The sequence below is a fragment of the Echeneis naucrates genome, chromosome 6 (genome assembly GCF_900963305.1).
Source record: "Echeneis naucrates chromosome 6, fEcheNa1.1, whole genome shotgun sequence".
Classification (NCBI taxonomy): domain Eukaryota; kingdom Metazoa; phylum Chordata; class Actinopteri; order Carangiformes; family Echeneidae; genus Echeneis; species Echeneis naucrates.
This window is the reverse complement of record NC_042516.1, coordinates 17,859,625-17,885,320: the sequence shown is the minus strand read 5'-3', so window position 1 is coordinate 17,885,320 and position 25,696 is coordinate 17,859,625. Positions and strand designations below refer to the sequence as shown.

Sequence of the window (25,696 nt, the reverse complement as noted above, 5' to 3'; positions counted from 1 at the left end):
TGATGTAAAACTGAAACTGATGGTTGTACAGGTAATAGCAACGTGGCCTTTACTTTAGTTTTAAAACATTCAAACAGTTCAGCTGATGTATACTGCACACTTGAAGTCATCAAGTCATTTTTTTTAATGCCGCTATTGTTATTCTGAGGATAAGATTAGAGTAGAGCAGCAAAGCCCAAATTTGAGAAGCTGAAACCAACAATTTTTATTTTGTTAAGTGATGCTGTGTAAATTATTGAACATGCTGTTCGAGCACAACCAAGCAATAAATACTCACCTTTTCTCTTCCCACCAGGCCAAGGAACATTCAGTGGTCCAAGATAAATGACACCTTACCTGAGAGGGCAGAGATTTCTGGCCCCACCCTCCAGATCTCCCGTCTAAGCCAGTCGCACAATGGGACGTACCTCTGCCAGGCCCAGAACAACTATGGTCGTGCTGCTGATCATTACACTCTACTGGTGTATGGTGAGTAACTGTGGATTACAAATGATGTTTGTTACATGTTTTCTCAAAATGTCTCCTTTTTAAGATTTCTAAATGTATTTTTTCAAGGGATCATTTTCCATTATTATTGTAATTTCCAGTCTTATGTAATTGCTCAGAATTTCATGCCACTCGATCTTTTGTTTGTTGTTTTGTTTGTGATATTTTTTATTTTTCATTTCTTTTTTTCTTTTTTTTTTTGAGTGGGGTGGGGGCGTGGGGGTCAGTTTTATTGATCCTTTTCTTCTACCCAGTGTCTTTGTAGTGTGGTTATTCTGGCACTGGGCAACAGATCCATTAAATCTTGATGCTTGTCTCATCTGTCTTTCAGCTTTATTTGTTTTCCTGATTCGGTACACACCAGGAAACCTCTGTTAAACCTCCAATTGATTCAGCAGAGATATTGATTCCACAAGAAGATGTTGGCCAGTGTGCTCAAATACTAGTCACCAGCATCATTATTCAAGCTATCTCTTGTAAAGAACCAATTTGTCATGTCCCCAGTGACCTGCTCCTCTCTTCAAGGAATTCAGAATAACTTAGATCTTTGAGTGCAATAAATAAAAATGCAAGATGCTTTGAAAACAAAATTTTCACTATACAAGGTGACACGTAGGAGACAAACAGAAGTTCGCACAAACTGCAAGTTGTTAAGGCAGAGCTGAATCTGTTGGTAACAGTTGGCAATAAAACCGCACAACATTTGTTGCATTTAAAATTCAGGCAAATCAGCCTTGCTTGTTGTTCGAGGAGAGGTATCAGACGAGGAAGGAAGACGTGGGTTAGGGGCTTTTGTAGTCAGGTTTTACAAGCTTTCCAAGATGTTGCACCTCGATTCACTGGCGTCGGCTAAATTCTTAATGAAGGTTGACCCAGTTAGGGTGCACACGGCGGCTCAAAGAGGATGACGACGGAGCTTGCAACATCACATGAACTTGATCCCCGTGCTTTCAGTAATTGTGAGAACTTGGCCAACATTTCCAGCATATTAGAAGACGAGGCTTTAAGGCGTGTTAATGTTGTTGTAATCCTTACATGAAACAACTGAATTAAGTTGGAATGAAACAAAGAAGGACTTGAGATTTTAATGGAACAGCAGCACAGAAGGCAGATTTCAACACGATCTCATCATTAGAGGCTTCCACCGGTTCACATCAACTGCATTAGTGATTTGGCTGAATTGCATACAGCACGCGTCACTGTTGCTCCGCAGATCGACATCCCCTGCTGGGGGCTACTGTCACTTCACCCCAGCGCCTGATAAGGGGAGATCAGAGGGAACGGGACGGAGGCAAAGTCGACATAATATCTTATGTAACACTTTTGCTCTGCTTTTGTTTAGCACCGCCTCAGCTAGTCATCAGACAAACACACACATACACACACACACCACACACTCACACTCGACGTGCATACTCTTGACAGCTTTCCTTTGGTTTCAAAGGTGGCAACAGTAGTGTGATTGCTTTCTCTGTCTCGTGCTCTCTTTATATCCTAGAAGGTGAGACATGCCAAGCTTTGATGTTCGTTGCCACCTCTGTAGAAAAATGGTCTGTCAGTTTCTTGCTACCACAGTTTCCTTTTTTTTTTTTTTTAAGATGTCATCTCCATTTGTTTTTCTACATATGTATGTACCATTTTTCCCGCATTTCATCATTCATCTTCTTTATTTCACATTGTTGCGTGTACGGGTCAATTATTTGATTTATTACGCTTTTTATTTCCATCCACTCTTTTGAAATTTGGGGGAGGGGTGAGGAGGAGTCTCCATTTAAAGTAAAGAATTTTGCCTTGACTAAAATCCATAAAAGACCAAAAATCCTCATAACCCATATAAGCCAAGCTTCATCTCCTCTGCTCTGCAGCACGGATTTCCAGCAATCAGCTTCTTAAATCCTCTTGCTGTAGCTCAGTATCAGTGGTGGTTTGCTGTACTTCAAAAAATATGTACTTGCCCATTGGGCAGATTGTTTCAAACCTTATCTCAAAGAGCTCAGAGTTGTTGATTCAGCCATCACATTAATCTGTAGACTCTTGATTTCCCTGTATGTCACAACTAATAATCTGTTTAACGGCATGTTAATTCTTTCTCCAGACATACTCTTGGTATTCAAGCTATAATGTTTCCAGTGATGCCCATTAGTTTGAAGAGTCTGCACAACTTAAAACTGGTGTGTTTACTACATTATTGTAAATGTAAATAACACATCATAAATGACTTACAGTGATATTGAAGTGCGACTTTCTGATGATTAAATGCAATGCTCATTAGTCAACTGTGGGAATAAATATGATTCAACGCTGTAAAATATGTTAAGATGACTCATAGCACTAACACTTATCCACAGTGTGCACAGTTTTTAGTTTTTTTTTTTGTTTTGTTTTTTTTTTTCATTCCAGCACCCACGTTGTTTTAGTAGGTGTCATTTTTCTTTTTTCAAACAGAGAATATCTCATTTTGTAACAAAGCTTTTCACTTATTCCCTAAAGTCTCTGGTGATAGAAAAAGATATAGTCTCATGCCACTCTGGCTCCACTTCTTGAGCCTTAATGTTTCATTCTCTGTGAGTTTATTCTCCGTTTCAGTCAGAACTGTTTCAATCTCTCATCTCGTGTTTCTTTTCAACCCTTTTCTCGTCCCCTCTTCTATTGTCCCTTCATTTCTCCCACATTTTTCTCTCCCAATGGCCTTCTTCTCTTATTCTGCCCACTGTTCTCACCTCTTTCACACCTCCTGCCCACTTCTTCTTCCACCCTGCTCTGCTCCTCACCTTCCCACCAGTTTTGCCAGCGTTCTCAGTTCAGCCGCAGTTAATTTTCTTTACTCACAGAGGGTCAAGCTTTCGGAGGAAAGGACACAGGGAGAATCGGTGGAACTGTAAGGTGCTTAGAAAGGGATGGAGAGATGAATGGATAGACAGAAGGAGGGAGCTGGGAGAGAAGGGAGGGATGGAATGGGCGATAGAAGGACGATGGAGGTCAAAGGCAGGTTAACATTCAGTACTACACCCTGTCAGATAAACGGAATGTCAGTTAAGTTGGCTTCCAGCCTTCCCAGAGGGAATCCCAGGGTGCACTGGGGGAGGTAGCAGGGGCTAAGAGGGAGCACTAGAGCGGTGTGCTGTAAAAGATGAGTCAGCATAAAAGAAACCATTTTATTACAGGTGCAGAAAAACTACCAGCGCTCTCTCTCATTCTCTCATTCTCATTTTTTCCTAACTTTCCCTCTGTGACAGTTGTCTCCCATCAGGGCCTGCACAAGAAGCACAAACTCAGGGCAAAAGTGGCTGCCAATTTGTCGCAGGTGCTTCGGGCTATGTCACTTCGTGAAGAGATGCAGGCTTAATTCTGGCAAAGGAGACCATAAAGCAATAGGAGGAAAACTGTTGAGGGAGCTGTGGCAAAGATGTGGTGCATTGATGCTGAGCTCTATTTAACCGATCATCGTTGTGTGCACATGTAACTCTGGATAGGGAGTGTGTGTGTACGTGCACGTGTGTGTTTGTGCATGTGCTTTAATGAGTTTGTAATTTAGAGAAAGTGCGGGCCAATTTTCTTGTTAGTGTGCGTGAGTGTGCCTCACACAAATTAAAGCACTGAAATTAACTTTCTGCAACTTTTTAGAAAGTCATTAATGATATAAATGTGAAAAATTGTTTTGAATGAGTCACAGAGTGCACAGCCTCATACTAATTCATCCACGTTGCAAAGACACGGCAGATATCTGCACGATACAAAAAAGGATGTAGCCTGGTGGTTGTTTCATCTCTGCCACAGTTTAGGAAAAATTGGACATTTTTGGTGTGGATTTGTGAAGGTGCATGTGAGTGGGTGGAGACTGTAGCTGATTGTCTGGGGAAAGCCTGCAGGGCTCCCTTATGCAATTGAACAGTGCTGCTGCACTCAGATGAATTTCCAAGCCAATAAAACCCATTAGAATTGAATGGCATGAAAAAGACTGAGGGGGGTGGGAAAGATATGAGAATTTTTACTGTTTGCATATATGTCACATACTGTGTGTGCATTAAAAGATATTTTTGCCAAATGCACAGGGAAAGTGAGCAAGGGGAAAAATAGAGAGACTAATGGTTTTACAAAAAGAGTCATGGAAAGCAGTGGGGAATTATAGAAAGATGAAAGGATTGATAGAAAATGAGATGGAGAGGGATACTAGATGACCAGGGTTTAGTCTGTGTCTCTGCAATGGTTGTAATGAGCTGTCTGGATAATTGGAATAAAAAACATAGACCTTTGTTTAATGAAGTGAGACTCTCAAAAAAAAAAAAAAATGAATGAGAATGAAAATGGAAAGAGGGTTTGGGCTCGTGGCAGAGGAAGCCAGGCACAGATAACACAGTCAATTTTGTTTGTTGGAAGAAAAAACTGTCTTCAGTGCTGTTTTCATCCGCACATGGCACTGCATCTTTATTGGCATGCGAGTACATTTTGAACGACTCTTCGGCCAGTCAGCGTTTGTTGATATGGCCTCAGCAGCAGACCTCTGCTCAACATTGACTCTACGACATGTCGATTGACAAATGGAGTCACCGCTGCTCTGGTTAAGGCCCTTATAATCAGAGACGCTGAACATGAAAGAATAACAGGGCTCATCCAACACGGCGGCACAGTATCCTCAGGCGCACTTCTGCAAAAATTAGATACGAAGGGAAACGTTATTATCGCAAAGAGCTGCCACATCCATCCCTGGAAATAACATGGGCCATGTACCTGATTGGCAGCCATATAGTGTTAATGAATAACAATAGGATGTGGGGTTGAAAAAAGACGCCATTGGCCAAGAGGACGACAGCTGTATGGCATTCTCCTTAATTAAGTTGAAGAGAGGCAGTGAGAGAACGCAGTGACCAAGGAACCGAACTAGAGAGGCAGTTGAATGAAGGAAAGGGAATGAGGGAGAAGGTGCAATTAAGGGATGAGGAGTTTGGTTGAAGGGAGAAAAGGGAAAAGAAAGTGAGAGATTGTGGTGGAGTGATAAAGTTGGAAATGGCGAGAAAGAACTATTTTAGGTCATTCGTGTGTTGAACAGCATCCAGTTAATTAGTGCAGCGACCCTGGCCATTAATCCTGTGTGCTCAGGCTCAAGTGACAGCAACGCGCACACATTGAAATGTCGATGTACAACATGTGGATGTAGCCACAAATACATAGAACACGCAGCTAAACTCACAGGGAGGCATTAACAGACACTGAGGTAGTTGAAGGTTAAGTTCTCTTTCCCTCTCTGTAATTCGGTTTGCCTTTTCCCACCAACTTTCACTTCTTCACAAAAAAAGACTCTATTCCACAAAATACATCATGTACATTCCTTTTCAGATGGAAGACCAAGGAAGAATTGGAGGAAGAAAAAAAAGAGGGAGAGAGGAGGTATAGTGCTGACATAAGAAGAGTGCAAAAAGAGATTGATGATCTCAGGGCCAGTGGGAGAAAGGGATAGAAGAGACTGAGGAATACTTACCAATAAATTACTCCTGAGGAGAAAGGGCAATGTGTGTGTGTGCGTGCGCGTGCGCTTATACACACCTGTATGTGTCTGTGTGTGTGTGTGTGTGTGCCTTTGTGACTGCATTATATGCCTGTATGTGCGTGATTAAGCATTTCGGTGTAAGTACATACATACACAAACCTGTGTGTATATCAGAACAAGCTGTGTGAGAGACATCTGTGTGTGTATCCTGAAACATTAGTATATAAACTACATCACACATTGCATTTTTGATGAGGTGACATCTCTTCGCTGTGAAAGTACTGACGCGCACAGACACACACATTCACACTCACTCCTCTGTCTCCTTTTTGCTCTTGTCAGCTATTATTTTTGTCTTTAATGGCAATATGAACTTGTCTTTTTCTACCTCTCTACCTACCATTGTATCTCAACCATTGATTTGGAGATGTGTCAAGATCCAACCTATTGTCGAGCATTGAATGAGACAATCCCTGCATAGCGCTGCTCCATTGGGAATGCATCTGTCACAGACAATGTCTCTGTCTTTCTTGCCATTGTACCATAGAAAATGTGTCAGAAATAGAGAATGTGTTCCTATATATTCCATTTGCCTCATAGATGAATGGCACTCTGCCAGGTGTAATTCTCTTCAGCCCATGCTTTAAAGCATGTCTGTCCCATTGTAAACATTTTCTTTAACCACCCCTCTTCTGCTGGTGCAGAGGTCCGCTGGAGAACATTATCTGTCCGTAGCTTTATCACCTGTCAGGGGTCAAGATCAATTCACACCCACATTCAGTTTGGGAAAATAATTAGTGACATTTGTCTCTGGTACCATATCTGAGATAAGTTTCTCCTCTCTTTCTTGGGTTTTCCATCTGTTCCTCCTCCTTTAAACTCTTCAGGGGAAATGAGGTGTCTTTGAGTCGACCATCCAATGATTATCAAGCAGGACGCTGAGCCGTAGCAACCATGAAACTAATGTAATAATAAAGCATGTGTCATGTTTTATGTGCCTTTTTCTATAAAAACCCTGTGACGCCGCTGTGGAAATGTCACTGCATGTTGTAGATAATAGAATTTGTGTGTGTGTGTTATCCCATTCCCTGTCTGTCTGTAGATAATGTGTCAGTCACTACCACGGTCCGTCCCACTTGTACTTCCACCCAACCAATCACCTCCCATCCTGCCACCCCAACCCTCCTAACACCCAACTTCATCCTGGACCCAAAAGGTAATGCACACAGCTTTTTGTTCACCCTCTGGTGGCCTCCACGTCTCTCGTTGTCCTTTCCCGCTTTCCTTTGGTGTTTTCCAATCCCAACATTCATTTGGTGGCCCTCAGGTGACCCACACGGACACACAGCTAAACAAACCATTTTTCTGCTGCAACCTTACTTTGCCCTGCATTGACATGAGCGCATGTGTCTGCAGACACTTGGGTATGCATCATGCACAACCACTGCTCTCCCTCTTTTTTTTATTGCTGGCAGTTTGATGCACCCCATACACACTGCACAGTCAGCATTTGTGTTTGTGTGTGTGTGTTTGTGTGTCTCCTGGTGCTCAGTGGATACTGTTAATGAATCTGCGTTAAGAGTTTAAGGAATTGGCAACACACTCTGCCTTTAACTGACTGACACCAGCCTCTGGAGGGCTGAGAAGTTGCTACACAAACATATTTAAACACATACATCCACACTCGGAAAGACACACATATATGGAAAGGGGAGGGGAGAGAGAAGAAGATGGAAAGAAAGCAGGAAAGGCAGAAAGACAAGAGATCCAGGTGGTTTTCGAATCATATTCTACCAAATTAATGAAATACAGCAGGATAAAGGAAATACTGCGTAGCACTAGTTGTACCCCGTGTGTGTGTGTGTGTGTGTGCGTGTGTGTCAGTGTGTGTTAAACTACTGCAGAATCAATTTATCTCATACGCACACTGACACAAACACAAACTCACTGGCATTTCTTCTTTCTTTCTTTCCACACCTTTGGCTCATCTGTCTCCTCTCTGCATCTTAAAAGAAGAGATGAAGCAAAGAGAGCGGGGACATCCTTCTTTTTCTTCTATTTCTGCTGTCACTGTCTGAGGCAGGCAGATGTTGTTCACCTGCTGGGCATGTGTGGAAATGTCATAAAGACTCCTAAGAAAAAGCTGTGAATCCTCTTGAACAGTTTGGTGAACGTTTAGTCGATGTTGATGTACTGTCTGTCGGGCTCCTCAGAGAAACAGCACGCTTTTGACTATCGTCAATCATTACCTGTGGAGCTCTGGGCTTCTGTGGATTAAGCGCAGGATGGTAAGAGGTAAAAGTACAGCACTTGCTCTTTCACTCCCTTAGAAATAATACTCAGGCCAACTGCTTGGTGTCACCACTGTGTCTTGCATGCCTGCAGATGCACGAATGTGTGCTTAATCAAACCAACACACACGTCAGAACCTGATCCTGCACGAGTGGAAATGTCATGACGTCGTCGTAAGGCTCAACAAGGCACTTGTACAAGAGCACATTGTCTTTTCTGCAGTTTTCAACTCCTTTGCCTCCTCGCATCGTCTCCCCCTTCCTTTACTTTTACCACTCTCTCTTTCTCCCTTGATCTCCATGTTAGCGCAATATTAATGATTCATGTTCTAATTCTGCTTTGACAAGGTCCAAGAGCTGCATCAATAACTCCTCGTCCTTGCTTCCCATTGGCTTTACCACCCCTTACACTACAACCCCCAAGGCCCTATCAGGAAAAAAAAAGAAGTCTCTTGTTGTCAGCACCTCAGATGCTGACACGTTATTTTCATCCAGGCTCTTGGTGTTTCTCTTTCAGCTCCAGACCGATCTATCAACTGCTTTTATGGGTGTCACGCAATATGTTCTGGTGGAATTGCAGACACGTATATAAATACAAGCTTTAAGATTTAGCTTTCACATTAGTTTAATTAATTAGATGTTTAGTCCACAAATTATCAGAAATACAGAAAAATCAAGAACAAGAGGTATCATTGAACGCCATCAGATGATTTTTACTCAAGTCCTGTTATGTGTTCTGTCCTCATATTTCAGAAGCTGAAGCTAGTAAATATTTTGTAGTTCTGCTTGATGGATGACTTCAACTGTTAATCCATTGTTCAAATTGTTGTCATTTTACTTTTCTGTCACTTGACAAATTGTTGAGTTGAATCATATCAACGCTAACTAACAGTTTCTCTCACTGTTCCCCAGTGTTTGCTGTAGCATTTGTCCTTTTCTTTATACCAGCATGTGTAAAGATGGTAGAAACTGAGGTTGACATGAATAAATCCTTTGCACTACTGCGATTTTATACAGCTACATGTCACAGAATTTAACTTATCTTCTTTATCTCTTTATCTCTCGACACTCATCTTGTTGTGAAGTGTTTGATTTCATTTCCCAGAGCTGCACTACCTGGGGTGTAAACACACTCAGAGTTCCCCTCATTCAAAATGCATTGTGCTCTTGACAGGTGCTTGGCTGAAGTGGGTTTTTAGAGACTGACGTGCTTATTTATTTATTCACTCTCCTCATTTCTCCACCTTCTTCTCACCCAATATGACTGCCTGACATTCTGTGCAATGGGGGGTGATGAAATGTGATAATTCAAGTTGGGTGGAAAATATTGACTTCCCTTTCCTCCTGTCTCGCTCCTTGAACTCTATCACACGTCTGAGTTTTTTAATGTGCTTTCCTTCTCTCAATTTGATCTCCTTCATTTTTGATGTGTCTGTTTATTTCCATCTGCTTGGCCTGTACTTCTCTCTCTCCTCAAATATCCATATTTACCTTCACGCACTCACACGTTAATTGTTTCTCTTGTTACTTCTCAGACCCTGGTGCAGTGGTGGAGACTCACAGCGCAGTACCATATGCAGTGATAGGTGGCGTACTGGCACTGCTAGTTTTCACCGTCATCTGCGTCCTCATTGTCACCATCTGGTGCTCTGTCCGGCAGAAAGGTAACACACACTCACAAACACATGCGTATTGATTCAAACAATAGTTTCCTGTAGTGGGTGTGTCTTGGTGCCCAGTGTTTTATTGCATTTTTCATAGGCACGTTGTCTCATTCTGCACTTTCTTTTATAACGTGCATGTAAAAAAAGTCATTGGCGGACTGTTGGATCCAGGTTTTTCAAAAATAATCTTTTAAACCAAGGTGTAAAATTGTCATGACATAAGCGACAGGATGGGATGCTTCTCTCTCGCTGTCTGTGATGGACGACCTTGGCCAGGAGAGCGGAAAAGATAGGGTGTTGTGGGAAATGTAGGTGTGGCCCCATGTTTTATGAGTCTATGTTAGTGTATCAAGGCTCATCTATTAAAAGCAGCCTCCCTGCATTCCCTATCTTTTTAAGTGCTCTCATTTTGGCAGCTATTGACTGTGCACCAGAGCTGCCAAGAAATGATCTGGGAACAGTGTAGCAGGGTGCAAACAGCCATTACGTACCCTATGGCTGGACAAGCCGTCAATCAACTTTCTGTATGGATTGACCGCCAATCAGCACAGAGACAGGGCCATTACAACCAATCAGTGTTGAGACAGGGCCATTAGGGCTTTGTCTTCGGCCTGCTGTGACTGTCAGCATGCCAGTCAGCCTCCGTCAGGAGAATGAGAGTGTCACTCACCCCTACAGCGAAGGGACACTCCGACAGTAAGGCGACTTGAGCGGTTCTTGCTCCCTGTAACCTGCACTGCACAGACTCATTAATTATATGGACCTTAAAGGTGGTAAAATGTTTTTGATAGGTTTTCTGAGTGACGCAAATGTGCCATTGTTCGCTTGCACCTAACCTTCCCTCCACCCTTTTCTGCCAACCTCTCCTCCCTCCCTCTTATTCTCTGTCATCTACCAACTCCTTCTCCTCTTCTGTTCACACTTCCATTACCTACCTTTAATCTCCACTGGTAGGCTCATATCGTACCCGAGAGCCTATTCTTGCTTGGTACTGACCTAACAATTAGCTAACTAATGAATTAATCAGTCAGAGGTATGGTACTCAGTAATATTACAGCTGTTCGGTTGGATAATTCTGCATGGCGCTGCAGTGATCATGACGCTTTACCACCTAACCTTCCCCTTCCAATGTCCCCGTCTCTCTCTCTTTCTCTCTCTCTTTGCATTCAGGTTCCTATCTTACCCATGAGGCCAGTGGGTTGGATGAACATGGTGAGGTGCAGGAGGCCTTCCTCAACGGGAACGACGCCAGCCAGGGCAAGAAGGAATACCTACTGTAGCCCTTTTCCTCCCCCATCCCCTTCTCTTCTGACCTCAACCCCCCTTCCCTTCCTCTCCCTGTCTCCCCCCTTATATACAGTATATATAAACACACACAGGTGAACACACAAGCACATACACACACACAGACACACACACTCCAATACAATGCGCCATAACAGGCAGCCTTCTAAAAACGACTGTATACAGATACTGCACACAGCCAGTTCATCCCATGCCATTCCACCCCATATTCCCCACAAACACACACACACACACACACACACACATACAAAAACACTTTTCCAGAGACAGATTGAGAAAGAGAGAGCCTATAGCCCACCAGCCATTAACGACTGTGCCATATACTATAAGTCAGAAAAACAAGGAAGAGAGAGGGTGGTTGAAATGAAATATAGGAAATAAAGAAATCACACCGTACCTATTCGAAATTGAGAGGAAAGTGGGGAGCACAAAAAAACCCCAGTCAATCCACCACTGCAGTCGCCAAAGTAGAGGGAAGACCAGACGACTGCTGTCATTCCATGCCTGAAGAAAATTACATAGAGCTCAATCTATAACTGGCAGAGACATTGGGAGCAGTTTTTGAGTAGGGTGGGGCAACTGGAGAGGAATGGGGGTGTGGTGAAGAGTTGATCAGGCACTATTGAGTACCCAAACCAAACTTTGGCAGAATTGACATTATTTTTTTAAATTGCCAAAGCATCTTGCCTACAGAGCACATCTCATATATAATTCCCTCACAACACTGGAGGGTGTAAGAGTCTCGGGAAGCATCTACACTTTATGAACAAGGTAACTGTCCTCTTTTGCTATCCTCGCTGGGTGGCTTGCTGATAAACGTTAGTTTTTAGTGATTCCTTGCCCCCTCTCACTAGCAGTGAGGGAAAGGTGGTTTGCTCGCCATCACCTTCTTCCTCGCTCACCTGTTACCATCCTCTCTCCTCTCCGTCCTATGTCTCTCTCTTTCTGTCTGCCCCCACCCCCCTCGATCGCTCCTCCTTTGTTGGCTCTAATAATGAAAGGATTAGTGTTGGGCTGAATTCCCGACAAAGAAGAAAGGAATATGACTTGCTAAGTCATGAAAGAAAAGCTTAATTATTTTAGAATGTCATTAAGAGGATAAAAAGGTTTAAAAGTCTTATTAAGAAGGGCAAAGGGAGCGATAGCAAAAGGGATGAATGGGGATAGAACGCAGATGGATATTTTTCATCTGAGTGCTACCACACATGCAGATACATGCACACATTCATACGTACAGTAAACATGTTGACAGAACAAATATACATATCTCTTATTTGTATAAAAAAGAACAGCAACATAAATTAAATGAAACTTTTAAGAAATAAGAAAACAGTTTACTATTGAAACGCATTATGAAGCAACTATACTAACACAGAATATTAGCCTATAGAGGTGCAAAACCGAACAAACTACTGTCCAGTGATCTTTAAAGAAAATAAAGAAAAGTATAAAAAAAATCATTTGTCTTTATGAGATACCAGAGGTCTTATTGATTTTTTATTAATTATTGTTATTATTTGAACAATTATGATTGTTGTTACTGTTATTATTATTGCCGTTGTTATTATTATAAATGTAAATGTTAAAGAAATGTAAACTTCCCATGTTTTGGTTTTGATTCTACTGTAGAGAAATTGCTGTCTTTTTTCACTCTCTTTCTCTTCCTCTTACCTTTACTCGCTTTACCAGTCTTTCTCTCTCTTCGTCTCCTGTGCCTAGTCGTCTCTTCTCCTGTCTTTCACTCTTGTTTATTTTAGAGTCCATGTGCCATTGTTGATATATAGCTAACTATTTCTTTATAGGGGAAAGATACAAAGCACGACAAAATAAAAAAAAAAAAAAATCCAAAAAGAACCTCTGGGATCAGACTGGTTTTTGGGTCTATTTACTGTGTAATTAGCAGGTGCTGTTTTTTAGATCCTGAGGAAAAATAAGAACAAGAGAGTGAGCGTATGATTAGATCAGTGGGGAATAGCGGAGTTATAGGTGGGAAAATAAAGATGAAGGCGCTGGCAGCTTATTCAGAATAAATAGAATAAACAAAGCAGAAGGTTCTGTGGTGCTGCTAATGAATCATAAGAACAGATAGCAGGGAAGAAGAACGTGACGGGAGGGTTGAGTCAGAAGCGCACAGAAAAATATGACTCTGCCATTAACTTCCACGCAATCAATACCCGATTCTGTCGAGAAGCACTCAACATGTCCATCTGTGCACAGGGCTAGATTTGAAAGCTGCCGGAGGTCGCAGGGTGATAGATCGATGTGTTTCTTTTCCATTGATGGCAAGGCTCCACAGTTGCCTGTCATAAAGACAGATTGTCAAACGGCAATCAAAGTAATGGACTTGCCCGGCGCCACGAGCGTGAGTTGACACTGTGACCGACAAACAATTCACAAGCGCACATCTACACAAGTCAACAGTAGACATATCTTCAGTTTATGGTGACACAAGGGTAACAGAGGTATAGTGCTGCCAACTTCCTAAAGCTGGCAGCCCTATATAAAGATTGGGTAGGATTTGGGGAGGGGGGACATTATATTTGTTGTGCATACAGTATGTACAACAAATACAATGCCTTACACAAATGAGAGAATTCTCATAGCTTTAGTTAGCTATATTTTCATTGGTCAATAAGAAGCTTATTTCAGACAGGCAGAGAGATGGCAGCAGTGGTCAAAGCCACAGAGTTTCAATGTAATAAAAAACCACCCAACATGGATTTTTTTTAAATATGAAGCAAAGTGTGTCCCTTATCAGTTCAACACGGAACACATCTTTTAGTTTCCAAATATGGAACGATTCCATATTTTAAGGGACGTTGGCAACTCTACAGAGGTACTTCCTGCTATCAGACCCACTGTGGTCAATGGTTATAAAAATGAGAATATCACCAAGAAGCACTTTATTTGTCTTCACAACAGGAGTGTGTTTGCTTCAAACAAAGTTTTCCTTGATTGTTTTCTTCTGGTTGTGACAGCTTTCTGTCTGTTTGTGTGTCCTGGTTAGTTGGTAAAGTTATTTCTGCCTCTCCCAACAGTAAAAAAGCTACAACGAAAAACAAGCGCGTGTAAATGTTGGCTCATTAATTATGCTGTTATCACTTACACTGATGCATCCTAAGAAGCTGGCCAATTACAGTAACATGGTTTAGCTGCTAAACCTGATGACAACCAGACTACTACTTTGATCATAAAAGGTGATTGTCGGATCAATAGATAAAAGCAAAAATGCAATTGGGGAAATTCAGACAATGGTCAGTTGTGCTCCCCCTTGAGTTTATGACACGCAGTTAATGTACTATAATCTGAACAATAATGACAGCAAGAGGTTCATGAATAACTCACACTGTTCCCTCTAATGCTAGTTTCACCGATTAATGTCCTGGAAAGGGTCCATATCAAAAAATTCCCCATTTATGACCCATTTATGACCGCCATATCTCATTTCTATGAGTTTCAGTAAATATCACATTCCATCCAAACACTATCTCTTGATATACCTGGTGGCTACATGGTGACTTAAACACTGTTTTATTCGTCTTTAATGTCAACCCCAGTGACACCAGGATGGTGTTCACTGGTCTTGGCAAAGCACAGAGGTGTGCACAGAGAAGCAACGTACCAGGAGGCATTGATTGAGATGGCTGAGTGTGTTGAGGCCCAGAATAATCAGGAAGCTTTCAGGCTGACAGAACAATTCAATGGGTAGTGGCACCGGGCGAGCTGGAGAAATATTTCTTCCCCCCCTTTACCAGATTTCTGTTTTTTTTTTTTTTTGGTACTTTTTTTTTGGTACTGATTGAAGACATGCTGTACTCACAGGCACTGCATTTTGTGAGCACATGCCAGGAAAGATATGAGTGAGAAATAAATGAAAAACTGAGAAAAGGCTGGAAAACGATCTGCTATATAAAAAAAAAAAAAAGTAAGCAAGAAGAGAAACTAAACTGTAACTGATGAGATTGGGAGAGAAAGAGCAGGTGGGCGATCAGAGGAAGCAGTGGATGGAGAGACTGCCATGGCCATGCTCCATGAAGAAAGACAGGAATTTCTCCTTTTTCCCCATCAGTGACTTTGTACACCAACACGGTTCAAGATGAACAATCCAATTAGTGTGAGCAAGGCCCTTTTATTAAAGGAGAACATCACATTGTTTTTACAAGTTTAATCAAAACAACCATGAAGATTGTGTCATAGCAGGTTAATTATGTTTTCTCTACAATGATGCGTCCTCTCTGGACTACTATGTTATTACTGAATGTTTAATTAAATGCTGTCATTCATAAAGCTACATTGCTGGTGGTTGGCTTAGCAAAGACTTAAATCAGGCTTAGGATAAGGCCCACAGGAAGAGCACTCAAAGAAAACAGACATCTGTGATCAGGATAGTTGTCATCATCTGGAGACTTAATTTTCTCATTGACATTTGGTGTGGGACCTGGTAATTAACTGGCCTTTTCATTTGTGAGTTATTCATATAACGTCTGTGCATGGGGTTGCTGATTAGTTAAAAAGCAAACAACAAACAAGAATGCGCTATATTTATCTATATTTGATTATTTATTTAAGCCTGCCAGGCATCGGCTACTATCACTAGCTATTTCTTAAGCAGCCAAAATTTTGAAGCAACATTGTTCTAGAGAGATTATAATGCCTTTAAGTTGAAGATCTTTACATGAAAAAGCAAGTATTCATATTTATTGTGAGAAATTTAAACCTTTGGGAAGCCTTTGGATTTAAGGGAGTGTTTGGCTGAAGACCACTGAGCTGCCTGCACTACTTCACACAGTGCCATATGAACAGATTTTCCTCTGGACAGGGCAACTGCAGGTGGAAGCCTCGGAACAGAAAAAGGAAATGCTGTTCGTACTTGCCCCGCTCGTTTCTTCGGAGGAGTGAAGAGAATCTGGGGTACGAGGCTGTACAGCTGGAAGAGGAACACAGCAACTGCATGAACCCAGGCAGGAAGAGCTGTTCTGGGGGTGAAGAGCATGAGAGCATGGATAATGTGGAGAGGCAGGCACAGCAGAACTAAAAGAGAGAGAGACACAGCTAGGGAGCGGACCTGACAGGAGTCGTGTTTTGGGTCTGCATGACTGAAAGGAGCCTTCCTGGGCTTTATGCATAGCAGGTCAAGGTAAATGAACAGCAGGCAGAGCAAAGGTAGTAGGAACACTGTCGTACCATAAATGTAGAGTAGGAACTGGGGCCTGAGAATAGTATCAGGAGTGCACACTCCCCAGTGGCTGCTGTGAATTTCAGCATAGGTGAAGTTGCGCATGTCCTCCACATAAAACTTGGATAGGAACCCTCCATATGGAAGATACTTCCCAATGACCTTGCGGTCATGCTGGTACCTAGGTATTGTTGAACGTGCAAGATGAGGCAAAGAGGTCGTCCAGTTTCCACCCAGCCCAAGGCCAGCTGTGCCCGGAGCGGTACCATCACTTCTCCAGGTGTCAAGTACATCCGAACCGATGAACTGTGCAAAGGAAGACAGGACAGAGCCCATCCAGCACAGCAGAACCACACACAGAGCTCGCTGACGGGTCACCACTGAGGAGTACCTGGCACCCAAAGACATGAGGATGTGGCAACATTTGAAAGGAGTTTATATTGAAGATGCTTCCCAGTACTTTACATTATGAAAAGAGATTGACATGAGAGCTTTACCTACAATCTAAAACTACCTTGACAATCATCCACTAACAACAAATGAATCACGTTTTCGAAGAGATCTGCTATAACAGCTGTCAGATCGACATGAGACGAGCGAGCCCCTAAGTTGACCCCCCTATAGATAAATATTTTTAAAAACAAATTTTGCTGCACAAAAATCTGATCATACTTAATTCACCTGGTAACCAGGTTGGCCCAAATCAATTGAAGGGCATTTAAAAAAAATAAATAAATAAATAAAAATAACAATTACCGATTCACAAGGACTGAACTTGTAGGTCATTGTCAATCAAACATCTAAGAGCCTTGGAGTATTGATATTTACTCACTCGCCTCTCAGAAGGAAAACAAGCTGTTTTGATGTAAAAATATTCCATACAATAGCACATCTTGACATGTTTTACTACTATTTTTCACTGTCACCCCAAATTGATTTTCTTCCATTACTCCTGAAAAAACACTTGAGAGTGTTGGTTGACTCTTTACACCCACTTACTCACCTTCTCCCACACATGTACAAGAAAATATAAAAGAAAAGCACTCAAAACGATTTCACACCACTGAGGGAGGCTGTAATTTGTTTGGGAGAAAGCATCTTATGTGCCCGTCTTAATTGGTATTTATTTATTCCATGTTGCAGTTTGATGAACAGTTTTCTTTTCAACACTGACAATATCCATACATATTCTGCATCATAAACTGATTTTATAGGCTCACCTCTCTGCCAAGCGATGCTGCAGGTGGGCATCCAGTGTAAGCAGCATTAACAGGAACATGGTAAACTGCCTGACCAGCATGGGGCAACACACCAAGGTTATGCAGGTGTACAGACACTGTGGGGTTCGCAAGTTGACTAACACGGTTAAAGGCACTTCCACCGCACCCCCTATAGCTCCCAACCAGCCGAGACACAGTCGAAGGCAGCACGACACGCTTCCTGGTTGTGGTCTGATTCCCGGGGTTCCCATCTGGATATTGGCCATGGTGCTGCTGCCACTGACTGCGATGTGCAACCTCACACTCACGACTATTACAGCCACACACAGGACGCACTGGCACAGGGAAAACAGCCACATGAACTCCATGTCTAGGGGAGACCACAAAAAGGAACACATGGTTCAAAGCACGTAATATATCTGACTGCACTTTAAAAAGGCCATTGCTCATAATTATAGGAAAGTGCAAACATTGAAGAAAAACTTTAGCTTTTTATGCAAATAAAATCTCATTTAAACCCGCTCTTGTAGACATGTTTGCCCTATTGTATGTTCCCATGACTCTTTTAGCAAAAATTGTCCCTGCAGTGCTCACTCTCATTGTCAAGGGAGCGGTCAAACTCAGTGAAAGTCAAAGAATAGAAAAGATGCATATAAGAGCAGAGTGGCAAAGAATGGATCAAATTTTGAGTTTAAAAATAAGGGTGTTGGCAGAATAATAAAAGCAGTTAGCAAGAGAAGGAAACAGTACAGATGTGGAAAGCCAGACAATGTGATGCAAGTTTATTCTGGGGGCAGAGAGAGTAGATGTTTTGATAGGTATTGGAAACGTGCCTGGAGAGTGAAAAGGTCAGGCCAGACCGGACTTGACAGAACTTTGCCACTGAGGATGTGAGCACCATGCAAACAGAGAACAACAAGCACCAAGCAGCGTCACAACATACTGTTAACACTCTCTTCACTCTCCCCTTTTTCTATGGTCTTTGTGTTCCCTCTCCTTTTCCTCTGACTCACTATGTATCATTTGCCAAGCCATGTTATCTGAAATACAAATAGACCTATACATTTATGTGTAAATATATGAACAATGACATATGCACTTTCGCAGAAGTAATTTTTCCAGTAAATCTATTCATTGGTGATTGGCAGCTAATTTTACTACATTTTCAAACAATAGTCTTGCATAATGCGGAATGCATGAATATTGAAATAGCGGATTTGCTGCCACCTGTCCATTTCGCGTAATTGGTTTGACCTTTTCAGTACATTGACTGTTAGTCATCACTTTTCCATAATAATCCTGACTGTGAGAAATAACCTCTTTAAAACACTTCATAATTACTTTACACAGTTGTCTCCTGTCTCACCACTTAAAAGGCCTCATCAAAATCGGTTTACTGAAGTAATTAATAAAGTTTAATCCACCTTGTGTGAGTTTTCAATTCAAATTAGTGGCTGGTCATTCCCAGTGTAATTAATTCCTTAAATTAATCACTTAAGTTAAATGAAGAAACATTTACACTGTGGGTCAAACCTTTCAGCATGGTCACTACCATTTGGAGAAATGTCCGTGAATGCCTCAAAGAAATAAGAAATTAGGATTAAAAGGTACAGTTACCTGTTGTGAAGTCGTGTGATGACACAGTTTAGACAAAGCTCTATAATCTGTCCTCTGTATGAATTGGCTGCCTTTTTATTTCCCTCCAGGATCTCTATCTCTCACTTTCACCTCTCACTCTTAACTGTCTGCCCCCACTGACAGAGTAAACCTGATTCATAAACCTCTGCTTATCCACCTGCCTGCTATCCTCTCTCCTGTCTCTGCAAACATATCACTTGTGTCAATGTTGGTTGCCCTTTCCATTGGAGATGTGCAAAGGGCAACACTAGCTCTGCCCGTCAATATGTAAATAAGGCATATAGAGACATATGCACATATGGTCACAGAGACACAGTGAAGTAAATATGTTTTTTGTTTTTTTTAATCATTACTGTTATTATTCTTTTGTTGTTGTTAAAAGCCCCTCTCACTTTGGTTTTTCAAATGCTTCTTTTTATTTGAGAAAGACATAAGAGAATAAGAGGTAGCGCTAAACTCTGAAGTCAATGTGCTTTTTGATGGAGGTAGTGGTGATAAAAATTAAAAAAGATATCAAATATGCTTTCCAATTTTATCCGTAAGAGAGCATTCTATGAGACAGACTGAAACAATGCCAGTGTAGACTGAGCTGTATTGCTCAGATACACATACATAATGGATGCATGGCCTTGCTAATATATCATGAAGAGAGAGTTTATTTAAGAATGCTATAACAGTCTCTAAAGGATGAAGTGATATCAGTTCACAAAAAATAGGCAAATCTAGGAGTAGTCCTATGCTGGTGAAAATTTGCTTTTTATGTGTCCTAATTTTTTTTTTAACTCTAATTTTAACATGCAATTGAGCCACATTGAATTGTAGGGCTGACTGTTATGGCCCCGAGGATATGCCCAGATATTTCCAAAAAATTACCCAGGCATATCTATGTGTCTGTAAATCATTCTCCCACTGTCTGCCAAAAAGTGCCATGTGCAGAGCTCCAGGCAGGAGCTCATTGGACAAGTTCCATTAAAAATAAATAAATAAATAAACATTAAAAAAAACCCGACAATACAAACACAGGGTAACGTACCCTGCTGTATTTTAATTTAAACACAACCACAATATATTTGTTAAGTGAAAACTGAGAGCCCAAGACAGGACAAAAGTAGATTCATATTGAACCAAAAATATAAACGTTTCCTTTCTTGTTTGTATTATCAGATAGAGAAAAAATAATTAGGGGAAACCCGAAAAATGAGATCGCTAAATTTCACAACACTAAATTTCCTGCGTTCTCCCTTTAGTCTTCCGTCACGGCAATGATTGCGATGAGCCTCCTTGGTGGAAAAAACAACGCTCAAATCTCGCGTAATTAAACGAGATCTGCCCGTTTTAACATCGGTTGGAAGCCCCGTTCAGCCCTCTTCCCTTTGCTGTCCACAAGCAAGGTAAAGCGCTAATTTTCCCTCCCCGGTTTAACTAACGCTAAATCGTGTCTAATTTAAGCATTTACCACTGAAACGTCGCCAGATAGGACATAAAGTGTAGTCTAACAAAGTGGTCGAGCTCTGTGTGGAGTCAATAGACGCGTTTACTGGTTTTTACTTGAATGCTGCTCATACTATCGCTCGCTAAGTCATGGCTGCCCCCATGCTACCTCGTTGTGGCCTGCTAGCTAGTGGCTAGCTGTGCTGTTGTGTCTTTCTGCTTTCTGGCGGAATTGTAACATGAATATGTTGGTTGAATACGTAGTGTAGAGCGTAGTGCTTGAAGGTCATTGAGCTCTGACTGGGATGTCCATTTTTTTCAGTCTTCAAGGTTAAGGAAGACTTAGGCTTGTCCGGTAGCTAGTTAGCGTTGTTAACACTCGCTAGTGGGATGGCCACAACCGGCGTTAAGCATGCAGCCCAAAGAGTCTGCACATGTTTCGGCTCCAAATGTTCCCGCCGTGATTTTGATTTCATTTATTATCCCGTTAATAGAAACATCACCGTTTGATGTAACACTTGGCAGACTAGCTGCGCCTATACATCGTTGCTAGACATTTCTTGATTGCCTCATGTTTCCTGTAGAATTGGACCGCACCATGTCTCTTGTAAGATACAAGTTGTTGTACTAACTTCGGTTGTGTTCGTGTGCATATCAAGGTGTCATTTTGAAATTAATGTTGGGGTGTCTTCCTTTTTAGATGCCAGGTGTCACAGTGAAAGACGTCAACCAGCAGGAATTTGTCCGTGCCCTGGCGGCCTTCCTGAAAAAGTGAGTATTTTAACACAACTTGCTTTTTGCATTGGTACTTTATTACATCACTGGACATTTTAATTTTTGCCACTAAGTTGTTACTAAACAGTAATGCCATTTAGTCATCTGGTTCACGTAAATAAAATATTGATTATGGGGTCCAGGTTTTTCTTTTTTACATCCTAACACCTCTCTTTTTCTAGGTCAGGAAAGCTGAAGGTGCCCGACTGGGTGGACCTCGTCAAGCTGGGTAAGCACAAGGAGCTGGCCCCCAGTGATGAGAACTGGTTCTACATCAGAGCCGGTAAGTTTTCAGTTAGTGGTGGAGATTCTTGAACAGTAGGTATAATTCTGGTGTTACTCTTACAAGTATGCTGTGATAAGTTTTTATAGTAAAGAAAGTGACCACTGCACGCCTGTGTTGGAAGTTTTTTGTTTTGTTGAAGGATTCCACAAATCGCTAATAGAGGTTGTCACAACAGTATGAGCCTTTTGGCAGTGCAGTGTTCTAAGTATCTCAAGAATGATTGAGTTGAAGAGACATTTCTGTGGTCGTTCATCAACTATGATTAAAGTTATGAGGTTTTAAGTATTTTCAGTTCTGTGAGAGGCTTGGGATAACATTTTTTTTTTTATGTACTGCAAAGGTAGATAATTCTTTTATCATTTAGAACTCAATTTGGGGTGGAAAAACAAAGGGGAAAATGCCCCTGCTATCTGCATTTGCCTCAATTTTTTTTTATTTTACCTCACAACATAAACGTAAATGTTGTGGATGCAATCATACATTGTAAAATTCATTCATCTCTGATTTTTGTGCCTTGTTCACAAAGTATTAAACAGAACCTCTTATATTGATATACCAATGTGTTAAAGACATGCATTAAGTACAAATTGTTCCAATTGACAAAATGGTGACCATAAACTAATCAGCTAATTGCTGAGCAGTAAACATTTGTTTACCCTTGTTTAAAAGGGAAGGATTTTCACCCAACAATTAATTTTTGTATATAAAAGTTCAGTCATTGAGTTAACAATTGAGTTTTCCATTCCCTGGAAATATACAAGGTATTTGTCAATCATGCTTCTTATAAATGAAAACAAAAAATGGCAAACGTCACCCCTCTAGTGTTCAGTTGTTTGATCAAATTTTACTTCAAGGCATCAGATGACAACTAACACCAATTCTGTCTCCATGGATGCTGCTCTATCAGCATCCACAGTCCGCCATCTGTACCTCCGTGGAGGTGCTGGTGTTGGCTCCATGACCAAGATCTATGGAAGCCGCAAGAGGAACGGCGTGTGCCCTGCCCACTACAGTGTAGGATCCAAGAATGTGGCTCGTAAAGTGCTGCAGGCCCTTGAGCTGCTAAAGATGATTGAGAAGGATCCCAATGGGTGAGTATCTTATTTGTGGAATCCATCAGATGTTGAACGCTTGGCATTTCAATAATTGTGTAAATAATTATGAAAAGGATCTGTTTTTACACACTTTGACAGTATTTTTGGCCCTGATCTCTTTTTACATACCTTATTCTAACCCACTCAGTCCTGCATAGTCCTCAGTTTTCACCTTTATGAAATACACTAATCAATGTCTGTGAAGCCTCCTAATGTATAAGCTTGACTTTTGCTGTTCCAGCCCCCAGTACAGATAAAGCCACTCTGTAACTAGAGGGCTAATTGATTTCATTTATTTATTTTTAATTCAGATCAAGGGGGCAGGAAAGTACTATTGAATGCCTGTGAAAGAGAACTCCAACTTGGGTTCTTTTGTTTTATTATTGCTTTTGACTGATGTTTGCAAATGTACATGGATGGAGGATTGATCTGTGGCCCTCCCTGACTAATACTGTGGTCAATGTGGTGTAAAGAAGTTATTGAGGACTTAAGCATTTTGTGTGACTTGACTTTGACTTTTCCTCAAATTATAAAGATTAATACTTCCCCTGTTTTTCCCCACTTTAATTTTTGCTATTTTTCTATTTACCCCAGTGGTCGCAGACTAACCTCCCAGGGAACCAGAGACCTGGATAGAATTGCTGGCCAGGTGAGAAACTAATCTTCCTATTTTGGTATGCACATAAATAACTTGATCATTTCAATACTTGGATTTTGCAAAAGTCAAAGGATTCCAAAGCATAGTTGAACAATTTCAGCTATCTCAATTCTTTTGTTTTGATTATGCATGTCCTTATATCCACTATTCAACCACTCATCATTTAACAGAATAAGAGGGCTTATGTGGTGAAAATTGTGTATTATGTAATAGCAATATGTGTGTATATACAGTAAAATCTGAGATGTGTATGAGCACTGTCGATCAATTCTGCAACTGATCTTGGATGGACTTGTTCATTTTTCATAACACACATTGATTTTATTGAACTTTGTGACCAATCTAAACAATTAGCAGCTGTACAGAATACATATGAGTAAACAAAGTCTGCAGGTGATAAGTTTGATTATGAGCCTTGTTAATACGTTGATGTTAGTTGCACTAGGAACATCCAAATACAGCTCAGGTCTCTGTAGTGGTGTAGACCCCTTTTTATCTGGCAGCTGTAAACACAGCTGGTTGATAACTGAATCCCACCAGATCTCCTGCAGCACGACTTGTTTGAAGTGTCTCAGGAATAGCAAAAACACAAAGGGGAGCAGACTCCCCAACGCTTTCATTGGTTACTGTTGTATTGATGGGCTGTAGTAAATGCTAAGGTGTCGTGTAACCCATTGCTGTAATTTAAATGTATTTGGCTCCCCAGCTGTTGAATGTCATTGCAAGCTCATGCTGTCCAGGCAAATACCTGTTTCAGTGACTGACTGCGTATGATACTGCCATTTTACATAATGCTCAGATGCTCTCAGGGTGGTGCCTTCAGCGAATGTCTCACAGAAATATCATCCCTTTGCTTTGATACAACAGTTTCTGTTGAGTTTCTGTCTTACATAGGCCCAGTGTCACTTCAGCATGCAAGGCACTTTAAAGTACTTGTCCTTGGGCAAAATTTCTTCTGCCAACCAAGTGAGTTTTGTGTTTTGGATGTTACACCACTGAAATTCCTTGTTTGCCTTTTACTAAAAAATAAATCACAGTTGGGCATTGTCAAAAATCAGAGAAGCAGCAGCGTTGTGATAATCCAAGGGTAAAGGGGGTAAACATGAGGAGGGAATTTCATGCTTGGCAAGTCCGCCGTATGGCACCAGTTTTCTCCTTGTTTACCCATGCTAATGAGCAATATGCAGATGAGCAGACCTGGGCCCAGCCTGCTGCACAAAACTGGCAGGAAGCATGTTGGTGGGGCTTCGCTACTTTTGCACGAATCCCTCTTGTGTGTTGTAGTTTTTGATGGCTTTTTAAGAGATTGATGCTTTTCCCTTGTAACTGAGGATGTTGCCATATTCTGTTCAGACTATTCTTGGTGTTTGGGCTGCAACTGGAACAGCCCCCATTAAGTCTACATGAAATGCACCTGACCACTTTATATGTATGTTTACCACTAGAGCGCAATGTTGTGGTGGTAAAATTTAAATATTTGAGGCCAGTTAAATGTATTATATGGGCTAAATTGTAGCAGCTATAGCAGCGTGATGAAATTATTAAAATACAATTTCCTCCAGCAGGTAATTGGATTTAAAGGTCCTACAGCACCCTGTGTGCCCCAAGATGCATATATTTCATGTTTTCTTTGTTTCTTTTTTTTTCTTTTTTTTCCCCTACAGGTTGCAGCTGCAAACAAGAAATCTGTTTAATAAATCATTTTTGGAGAAAGTCAAATAATGTGTGCTTCTTTCTTAATGTTTCTTTTGGATTTGAGGCCATGAATGGTCTGCTTGGTAATTTCAAGTACATGATGTACTCTCACTGGCTCTTCAGAAAGTACATGAAATGGTTTTTGAGTTATTTCGTAGACCTTGATATGACAAATTAATTGGCAAGTAAAATACATGGGAATAAATATGAACAGTTTGATTTTAAAAATAAAACAGACAGTTTGGGAGGTTCGAAGTTGATTTCAGCCTTCAATGTCATGTAGTGTAAAGGGTAGAGAATGCCCCTCGATTGCAGTGTTTTCAGATCGTCATGTTTCATCCAGTAAAAGCTCGCTATGGGGTGCAGTTTGATCGAGCAGCTTGAAAATGCTTCCTTGGAGCTGTTCCATCAGTGAGCTAATACAGCTTCTCATCACTGGCCAAATGCTTTCCACTGTTGTGGTACCACCTATGTTCCTATATTAAATTGATTT

At 41.2% G+C, this 25,696-nt stretch overlaps 2 protein-coding genes across 4 annotated transcripts in view; both read left to right on the top strand.

The window, feature by feature from the left end:
* cadm4 (cell adhesion molecule 4) overlaps nt 1-11,236 on the top strand; it is a 134,407-nt gene extending 123,171 nt beyond the window's left edge. For 2 of the 3 annotated variants that reach the window (XM_029505286.1, XM_029505284.1), the window contains exons 6-9: nt 296-468; nt 7,074-7,187; nt 9,798-9,926; nt 11,097-11,236. In XM_029505286.1, coding sequence (XP_029361146.1) covers nt 296-468; nt 7,074-7,187; nt 9,798-9,926; nt 11,097-11,206 — 526 coding nt within the window. In that variant the 3' untranslated portion in view covers nt 11,207-11,236. The remainder of the gene's footprint in view (nt 1-295; nt 469-7,073; nt 7,188-9,797; nt 9,927-11,096) is intronic. The other variant, XM_029505287.1, reaches the window with a different exon arrangement.
* Nucleotides 11,237-20,615: 9,379 nt separating this feature from the next.
* On the top strand, nt 20,616-25,227 carry rps19 (ribosomal protein S19). The gene is made up of 6 exons (XM_029504524.1): nt 20,616-20,656; nt 21,397-21,467; nt 21,653-21,753; nt 22,664-22,847; nt 23,445-23,499; nt 25,173-25,227. The coding sequence occupies exons 2-6, from the start codon at nt 21,397-21,399 to the stop codon at nt 25,200-25,202; spliced, it is 441 nt and encodes a 146-aa protein (XP_029360384.1). The 5' UTR covers nt 20,616-20,656; the 3' UTR covers nt 25,203-25,227.
* The last annotated feature ends 469 nt before the right edge of the window (nt 25,228-25,696 follow it).

Bases quoted from the DNA above. Each gene is read 5' to 3' on its own strand.
- rps19 (XM_029504524.1), top strand. From the start codon at position 21,397: ATGCCAGGTGTCACAGTGAAAGACGTCAACCAGCAGGAATTTGTCCGT. The intron at 21,754-22,663 runs GTAAGTTTTCAG...CTGCTCTATCAG, and splicing joins CTGGTTCTACATCAGAGCCG to CATCCACAGTCCGCCATCTG. The intron at 22,848-23,444 runs GTGAGTATCTTA...TATTTACCCCAG, and splicing joins ATTGAGAAGGATCCCAATGG to TGGTCGCAGACTAACCTCCC.